The 10,427-nt window shown below is 27.6% G+C and overlaps 1 protein-coding gene across 5 annotated transcripts in view; it reads left to right on the top strand.

Moving 5' to 3' along the window:
- Window positions 1–10,427, top strand: part of LOC103309122 — a 23,836-nt gene that overhangs the window by 1,849 nt on the left and 11,560 nt on the right. For 2 of the 5 annotated variants that reach the window (XM_029490095.1, XM_016803601.2), the window contains exons 2-6: window positions 4,904–4,912; window positions 5,771–5,779; window positions 6,199–6,225; window positions 7,748–7,789; window positions 8,661–8,780. In XM_029490095.1, the coding sequence (XP_029345955.1) occupies window positions 4,904–4,912; window positions 5,771–5,779; window positions 6,199–6,225; window positions 7,748–7,789; window positions 8,661–8,780 (207 nt within the window). The remainder of the gene's footprint in view (window positions 1–4,903; window positions 4,913–5,770; window positions 5,780–6,198; window positions 6,226–7,747; window positions 7,790–8,660; window positions 8,781–10,427) is intronic. The other 3 variants (XM_029490097.1, XM_029490096.1, XM_029490098.1) reach the window with 3 other exon arrangements.

The raw sequence follows: 10,427 nt of genomic DNA, 5'->3' as shown, positions 1-10,427 counted from the left end.
ATATATTTATTATTTCGGGAGATATCAAAATGGGTAAATGCTCGCGGGACATACTGTATATACGCTACACGGCTACACAAAATTATAAAATAAAATAATTATAAGTATTGCCCTTACGGCCAAACCAGAGCACAATAATATTAAATGGCCTAACTGATTAATAATAATAATAAAAATAATGTATGAAAAAAAAACTCTACAAATTGTCAGTGTACTGCTGGCCAGCTGCTACCTGTGCCAGTATAAATATTATAATAATTGGCGATTCGCACCTGTTACAAAATAATAAGTAGTGCTCACGACGATTTCAGCTCACGAGAATCCAACAATATATTATTTTAATGTACAAAACAACTACGGCGATTCGCACCCACAATTCTAAATGAGGAAATATAATAATTTGAAAATTTTTAAAGACGTAAGGGTACCAATAGCAAAATCAACTTTATTTTTTCTAATGGTAATCACTATATGTTTTAATGTATTCTGGAAAAGTTTTTTTTTCTAAAAAATCTTGATACTCAGATTATTCATTTTGGTAAGCTAATTTCTTAACAACTATGGTACACTAAACTTTAGTAATACTTTTAATTAAAATAATTATACTATTGTAATGTTTAATTTACAGAACTAAATAATTTTTTCTCACAACTTTCTTTTTATACACTTAAATTGGTAATTTAATGACATGCTCCAAAAAAAAAAAAAAAAACGAAACTTGATGGCAAACATAGTTCATTAAAATTACTAAAATCAATATGATTACCTATATAATTATTTCTTATAATAATCGCAATTAATTTAATAATTTTAAATTATTTTTTTCACATCTACTTTTTTTTACAACAGAATAAATTTGGATTCTTTATTAGGTGACTAAGGTAATGGTAGTTAACATACTTACATACAATACTTATGTATGGGGTTTAAAATTAATGATAAAAAAAATGCAATGTTTTTTTTTTGTGCTCTTATCGCAGTGGTATAAACTTGAAATTTTAACTAGCTCATCATATCGTTTCCAGTCCTCTCTATCTTAATCCGTGTAGCGAACTGCAGATTACGGTGACCGTGTTAATTTGCGTGCACCTTCTCTTCGGTGGAGGCGTAATCTAAATTCTGTTATTAAATATAATTCACAAATGACACAACTAAGAACAAGAATAAAACAATATTAATAAAAAAAAAAAAACAACAGATAATATGGTACCTACCTATGTGGAAGTATAATATGTGCGTGTGTGTCGGCTGTGGCAATATATATATAGCGCTTATTATTCTTACCATTCTGTCATGACGGCGACAAAATCAAAAGCTCATAACTTGGTATTAAAATAAATTATTTAATATATAATTATTTTTTTTATTATTTTTGACGAAAAATATATTATTTTAACTTCTTCAATTTTTTTCAAATTGTTGACATAACATATTATTAAATATGTATAGTTGCTGATGACATACCTTCTATATTTTGTCATGCCGTTGGAGCGCTTTGGTATTCATTGGCAGTGGTATACACTTCGAATGCAGTAATAGCATATTTTTCCTAAGTCGTTTGTCGAATACTGTTTCTTCTTTAAGTATAACGTGCCCTATTCTATAACATTATTATATTCTGAGCGGGCCAAGGGATCTAGTGGTTTTACAATGGTGTTTATATATTTTTTTTTCATGGTGCTATAGAGAGGTAATTTTTCGATTTTCTCAATACTTATTTAATTCCACGGGAAAAACCACAGGAAAATTACAAAAAACCGCTAAATATGGGATTTGTAGTAAACCCAAAAGCTATAATATTGTTTTAAATAAAATAATATAGAATAAATAAATTATACATACAGTATAATTTATTTGTAGTAATGTAGGTATTAATACGGAATATAAAGTAAGCCTAAATAACAGGAAACGTAGGCCAAAGGCGAAAACAACAAGTTGTTATAGCTAGTCACACTTTAATGAAATTCAGCAATATTAGGGATGTATTAATACCCACAGCTATAATATGATATTAAACAATATCATGTAGATATTATACATTTAGTATAATTTATAATAGGTAATGTAGGCATATAACGGGAAGTGTAGATCAGAGGTGAAAACAACAAGTTGTTTTACCTAGTTCCACAATAATGCAATTCGACATTACTAGGGAAGTAATATTAGAATATAGCTATCACGCCACTAGTACGTCATTGTTAGAGCCCACCTAAATACGGGTAGAGCGCCTACTATTACTTAGAAGATAGTCAGCCCTCGTCGTAGGTCTAACAAGCTTACGACAGTGCTTATAATTATTGTGTATTTGAATTTGTAATAATAAAGTGTTAAATTATTGTTATCTTTAAAAAGTCTAAAAGTGTTTATAATTATCACCTATCTTTCTCATCCACGACTCAGGACAACGACGAACGTGCGACGTCGTTAAATAATTATTGTATTAGTGCTCAACCTGTCCTGCACGGCGATCACTACAGATTTTAATTTCTAACGCTTTGTGTATAACCATAGAAACGAATAAAAAATTATTATATTCTAAGTTTAAATTTAAATTTATTAATTAATTAATATTAATATTTATATTTATTTATTTATTAATTTGAGTTTAAATTACTATATCACTCAAATATCTTTATTGCGCTGTAGTCCGACCGATTCTTGAATATGGTTTAGTGGTTTGGGATCCGCATTGTAGTGATTTGTGTCGTCAACTTGAAGGCGTCTAAAGGAAATTCCTCAATTATGCAAGTTACACTTTAGAAATTTCTTGCCCTTCACATTACTATTCCCCTGTCTTATCTAAACTCAACCTATTCATATTAGCTGATCATCGATATTCTCAAAACACTTCCTTTCTCACTTAACTTATTTCGTTCGATATCGACGCTCCAACACTTCTCTCGACAGTTAATTTTATAATGCCTTCGCGTAATTTTATAATGCCTACTCGCAATTCGTTTCCATTTCACGTCCCTCCCTGTTCAACTAATTACATGTCTAATGAACCTATAAATCGCATGATGAGAATAGCAAACGAAGACCCCTTAGTTTATAAGACCCCTACTTCCTTAGTTTATAAGTTTATTTAGTTTATTCTTGTTATTTAATAGCTGTCTTTATGATTTGGTATATTGAGTATATTGTTATATTATTATGTTATATGTACCCTTTTTACCTATGCGCAAGCCCGTTTATATATAAAATAAATAAATATATAAAAATAATTAAATACGATCCATTATACTTTGACCCACTTGTAACCTACTATATAGCAGGGAAACATCCACTTACCTGCTTTTTTTACTTTCTTCTTCTGAAATTATAAAACAATTTAATATTTTAATAGTATTAATTAAGTTAGTTATTATACTTAACATTGGTACCTTATCCTTCAAATTATAAATTTTAAATAATGTAGAATGTATCGACAGGATTGGATTTTTTTTTTTTGTTATATTAGGTTACATTGTAATATGCCTGATATCACAGTTTTGAGTTAACTAGGGTTAAGATACAATCCTTTAAAATGAATTTCAATGAAAATTGTATTTGGGATTGCTTAAACCTAAATTATTCTTACAGTACCTACCACCGCCTAGATGCAATAATTATAGGTATAATGATGCATACGTAATAACGTTTATTACACATTTAATTTGACTTAATTTAAAAACGTTCGAAGTATTTATGTGACAATACAGTTATGCATATAATTATAATAATAATAACTATATTTTATTAATAATTAGGTACCTATATAATATATATACCTACACATATTGTCTTAAGTCTAAACTACCGCACAAATATGTTTCAATGTATGTATCCTTTGTTTTCACTAAGTAATCACAATATTCTATAGTATGATTTGCAATTCATAGTTTGGTATCCGTTGACATTTAAAAAAAAAAAACATACGGCCAAACACAATTCGAAGCCTGGACTTTTCTTATCAAAAAGATCCATGTTTTTTGTACATCGTCATTAATAAGATCCGAATAGCAATACTTAAAATCCAATATATTTATTTAAGTATTTTGATAATTGTCATATAATATTCCAATGATCAAATTCTAAACACTAACCTCTTTGATTAGAAATGTCGGCCACCATATTACCAGTATCAACTTTAAAATCAAGCCAAATTTCTATAATTGTATGAAATAATAAATTATGCGGTCTCGATAGTGTGCCGATATAATCTATGTCATGAGAGGACTCATACGTCTCGCGCATCCAAATTAATGTGCTCCAACGTCTCGAGGCCAAATTTGCTCCATGTGGCAGCCGTAGATCTGTGCTTACAGTGGCTCAAGTAAAACAATTTGTAACACGCGCTGTGTCGCATACTTGCATGTAATTATATTCCTATGAAATTGAAGTAAAAAAAGCAGGTAAGTGGATGTTGCCCTGCTATACAGTAGGTTACAAGTGGCTCAAAGTATAATGGATCGTATTTAATTTTGATTCAATGATATAATATTATCATTGTATAAATAAAACGATTCTGAGCGTAGATGGTTTATCAGTCTGGATATTTTATATTGTATTTGTAGTATTTGTTTTAGCCTGTACAAGTTGAATTGATATTAATTATTTCTATATAAGTCAGCATAAATATCTTATTTTAGTATATTTACATTATAATTTTAAGAAAATGTATTAAAATACACTGTAATTTGGACAAAATCATTGTGTATAAACGAGTTGTTAGAACAATATACAGCTATGTTTGATACCTATTACCTATAGTTGATACAACGAAAAAAAATTTTTTTTGTTGTTATATTTTCAATATACCATACATTTTTTTAAATGAAAAATGTGAAGGATAACCTGTAAGAAGTTTAATAACTATACCTAAACACTATTATTAAGATGATTAACTGTCTTATAATTTCAGAAATAAAACGTAAGTAAGCCTAAAATTTGTATAACAGTTTAAAAATCATTGGTAAAAATTAATTTATCGATATAAGAAAATCTATTAATTGTAATTAGAACAAATGTCATTTTAAACCTTTAAAGAAGCTTGTTTAAATTATATGTCTGTATGACCTACTACGTATTAATTTTAGTACAATTGAGAATAAATTATTGAGAACTTAAAAAATAAAAAAAACTTGTAGGTATTGATAATTAACCTATCTACATTCTACATATTAAAAATCAGCTACCCAAGATATGAGAGTAGATGTTTTAGATTAGAAAAATATACGTTGCGATTGGAAGTTTGAAGTCTCAATAGTTTATAATTATGTAATTAATACATCAAAACTTAAACCATTAGAATATTATCACCGAACTATGAGTTGCAATTCATACTTTAGAATATTGTGTTATTGTACAGTTTTTCACCATGATTAAAATCGTTTTGAGGAATCAACAAGGAAATGTTAGATTGTCAGAACTTGCTTTGTTGACTTTAATGTGTTAAATTCACATTAAGATAACATTAAAATATATATGTATGTATGAAATTGTCAATATTTTTTTAAAAAAGAATTAAAAATGAATTTTACATAATAATTATAAAATTAAATTTCGCAGTTTGTATTTATATTTATAAACACCCAGCTCCATAATAAATGAATAGTTATGGCTATGTTAGTCGCGCTATGCAGTATGCTGACTATTGATAAATTGGCCCATAGTAAAAATAATTTGTATATACGCCACTGACAATTGTATGTAATATCAAATCAATGATATTCATACATTTTAACAATCAAATCATTTATTTAATGTAGTAATATTTTTTATTTTTTAGAATGCAAGAGTAAGGGACTTTATATTAGTAAACTATATTGTTCATACGTTTTACAATTTATTTCTATCAAAATAATCAATAATAATATAAAGATGATAAAGTGGCTAAAATGAATTTACTAGGCTTACTTTTATGGTTTTCAAATTTTCAATTATACTTTCAAGCTTCATTTTGTACTAAAATATAACTACCTATCTATATTCATTCACTTCTTAAGTAACTTATATACCACATTCTTCTTATATATCTTATATATCACATTCTACAGTTATTTCTAAAATCAGGCATGTGGTAGTGATTAACTTTACGAGAATATAATAAGAATTAACTTTAATTATTTTAAATAAAAAATAAATAATAAATAATTTCTTTAAATGCATTTTATGATTTCTAATATTAAGTTTTTAATTTTGGAAAATGGCAAACAGAACATTTAGAAATTATGGGGTTTAATCGTAAGTATACGTTTGTCATATATGTTATACCACTTTGTTATTTTTATACATAATCAAATCAAGTTTTTGACAATTATTTTTATTTATTAAAACCAAATAAAATAGATAAAACTTTTAGATTCTGAGTGAAACGATGGATGTATTGATTTTCCGATGATATGTTTGTTTTTTTTGCGCCTGTCATCATGGGCAAAACTGCTTCGAATTTATTCAACAGTATCTTGTTCGATAGGAAATTGAATCTAGCTTATGCATTGGGCAGGTCAAAATTTCAAATTCTTAATAGTTTTAAAAGCGCCGGGAAAAACAACATAAAAATGAAGGGAAAACGGGAATTTTTACGCAAAAACGGTTTTCGACAAAATCGATATTGGTTTTTGGTGCAACTTTAATACAAATAAACGCATATACATGACATTTTTACTGGTTATTTATATTTTTGTTTTCTATACACGGTAAAATTTTCAAAATATTTTGATTTGTTTTGAACTGTTTAGGGACATTTTTGTACTTCAATTTTATTAGTTTTTATTTCTATGAATGTCAATTAAACCTAATTTGTTGAGTAAAAATGCTTGAAAATTTAATACAAGGCTCCTACTATATTGTTTGCAATGACATTTAAAAAATATTAAAAATCCTAAGTCATTGTTTTTTTTTATAAGCATTTAAATTTGAAATCTTGACAAAATCACGAAAATTTGCAAATTATTTTGAGTTGATTATTCATAAAAATTTTTCTTTTTAAATCTAAAATTAAAAATTGTAATTCAAGATTCCTCATTATTTTTTCAACCTTTATCAAAAAAAAAAATTCTACAAGCAAATCAAATTAAATCAAATTTTTGTTATTCAAAAACGACTAGCTGTAGATACATGCAATTTTCAATGAATGTACATATTTTCATTTTCCTTACGTGATAAAATTTTGAAAATATTTTGATTCTTTTTGATCTGTTTACGGACATTGTCTGTTTTCAATTTAGTTTTTTTTTCTATAAATATCAATAATGTGAGTACAACAGCGAGAAAATTAAATGCAAGGATCCTTATATATTGTTACAATAGTAGTTATAAGCATTTAAATTTTGACTTTTGACAAAATTTATCAAATTTAAACTTTAGGTATCAAATTTAAAATTTAATAATTATTTTATAGTTAATCATACATAAAAAGTTCAACTTTTATAACTAAGGATTGAAAATTTAAAACAAGATTCCACCTACATTAATTTTTTCACAATAATATCATCAAATATACTTAGTAACATCATACAACCGTCTTCGCTCAGAATAATTTTTCTTATATTGATAATATATCATTGAATTCAAATTTAAAACCATCCATTACAGTGACCCACTTGTAACCTACTGTACGACAGAGCGACTTCCACTTAACAATATTTTTTACATTGGTTATATATGTAATATTGTACTCCATTAAATATTTTAAACCGTCGATGATTTTTTGTAAAGTATGTACCTAATGCACGTATAATAATATATATTATATTGTTTATAGTTGAATCTGGATTTTATAATTATAATTATGTATTGCAATTTGGTAAGTAATTAAAGACAAACATTTTTTGCACCTTTATTCTTTATGCGTTCCTAATCCATTCATTCCGAACCCGCGTTCTCTCCTCTCACGACTATAATTCGAGTATCACGTAAGTGTCACGATCCGCTCTCATATCTTACCCACACTCCTAACGTATGGTCAACGGCACGACACTGTCACATCAGGGGCGTGATGCTGAAAAGTTTCGGAAGTATTCAAAAGACACTTTTCATAAAATTTGAAATGTTTCATGGCTATTGAAATTAAAAGTATTGAAATTGTATACAGTCATAAGATTTAATATTAGTTTCTATTGGAAAATCGATAAATTACTAAGAAAATAAATAAACACTGCTTCAATATTATTATTTTTTTTTTATCAATGATTACCATTTAAATACAATATTTATGGCCGGCATTTTTGTGCGTCCTCCTTGTGAACAAGTTGGATGCACGATAGATATCCACTTTCGTGTTACTCCGCACATACGAATGTTTGGTTTTTTTCTTATCAATCGGATTTTAGTACGGTTGGATTAGGTTAGGATTTTGTATTAATTGATTGTATAATTCTGATACTGATACTGATAATATACTGCTCGCATTATCACAAAAATCTAGCAATAGCAACGTATTGCGTGTAACCTAGTACTCCATAATTTATAAATTAAAAGAATACCTAGGTGCCTATTTTTAAATGGAAGACGCTGATCTGTTACATTATTGATTGCCAACATCCTCGTCATGTACCTAATATTTATCATAACGTACCTACATAACACATAATATTATATGTAATAATCATTTCTTTTTCATACACCATGCGGTAATTCACTTCCTGGTCAATATCATAAATAAATGGATATCCCAGAAAACGTTGAAAAACTTATAAATCACGTGAAAACAAGAATTACCGTTGAAAATGGTACTATTAAGCCTGTGCCCAAACAAACTGCGATTGTTAATGATGTGACTTTACCAGGAACAATTGGTAATTTTATTTTTAATATATATATATACCTAACCTAACCTATTCAGGTCAAGATTGGACGACTTTCGTGATGGTATAGACTTAGTTCTCGATCAGCGTATAACCCCCAGATTATTACTATGGGTTTTGTTATTGGTTGATAATCATATCCGCGGTAGCCAATGATCATCGATGCTGTCACTGTGCACCTACATATTGTATATTATGTAAGAAATGTATCAGATGGGTGTTGGTAGGGGCGGGTGGTGTTTCATGGTAGGTTTGCGCCGACTAAATGTGTTTAGGATAGCCAAGTGGTTCAATCTTATCCTTTATAGAGTATAATACACAGCAACTAAACAGTCTCATTTGCCATAAAACGGTTAAATTATTAAATACATTTTTTTAAAAATAAAATAAGGGTAACAATCAGTCGTATTAGTTTTTAATTCTCTTTAAATTTAAATTATCATTAACTTGCCCAGGCTTGCATATTATCTTCATTTTGATCTACCGCATTGTTTTCATATATTTTTGGATTTATTTGTTTATGCAATACTATGTACTTAATACTATATGTAATTTATTTACATCAGTTTCCAGCTCATTTATAATATAATTTTGGTTATACCTATTATTGTAATTTCTCTTCGTTTACTAGGATAAAGTATTAATTACTACTAACTCCTCTTTGTTGCAACTTTTATGTTAATAAATCTGTCACTGCTACTTTTGAAGACAAATGTCCATATGTATAATCAATTTATGTGTCACTTAAGGCATAGTTTAACATGTATTATGTGACACTTGACTATGCATTCGTGTAAAAATACATTACTATAAAATCATCTTTCACTTCAGTGGCTCAAATTTGTCTGTCTTAAATATTGTAAATACCTGTTATTTTATTTTTTTTTTTTTTGTTTCACAATCATTTTCATTTTGCCTAGAAATAAATTCCCAAACAATTTAAACCAGATTGAAACTTTGAAATGATTATTCCAACGGAGAACGTTGAACAAATTCTAAAATTCTTTCATAAGCTTTATTTTGATCTACCACATATTATTATTTTTTTTTATATATTTTTTTGGATTGATTTTATTCTACCGTATTTTGTAATCATGTACAATAGTACATAGTTATCGTGCACATGTATATTATGTAGGTAGTATTGTTTTATTTTCCGGGAGAACGTACCGCCTACTAAGTTCTCTTCGTCGCAACGTACATAGCTCATGCCTGGAGTTAATAAATTTGTCACTTCTGCCACCGATTATAAATACTACAGTATATTATAGTATCTACTAAATATTAGTATCTATACGTGCATGACCGTTTTCGACCAAAAACGTACCCTTCCTTTTTCGGCCGATTTTATTTTCGACCAAAAAAAATTTATATACTACACAATGATTTTGTTTAGTTGGTTTCAAATAACTACTTTAAAAAGTAGTGAATCAGCGACCTAACCTAAATAGTACTAACAAAAGTGAGTAAAAAAAAATGAATTATGACAGAAATTGTAATTATTATAATAGTTTTCTATATTTTATTGACAACAAAAAATATTTTTGTAAATATTATTACGGATTAATTTATACATTTTCGTATTTTATACAACAATTATATATTTTTAAATATTTTTTTATATGTATAACATAAAGA

Source organism: Acyrthosiphon pisum, chromosome A2 (assembly GCF_005508785.2).
Source record: "Acyrthosiphon pisum isolate AL4f chromosome A2, pea_aphid_22Mar2018_4r6ur, whole genome shotgun sequence".
NCBI classification, from domain to species: domain Eukaryota; kingdom Metazoa; phylum Arthropoda; class Insecta; order Hemiptera; family Aphididae; genus Acyrthosiphon; species Acyrthosiphon pisum.
This window is presented reverse-complemented; position numbering and strand designations above follow the sequence as displayed.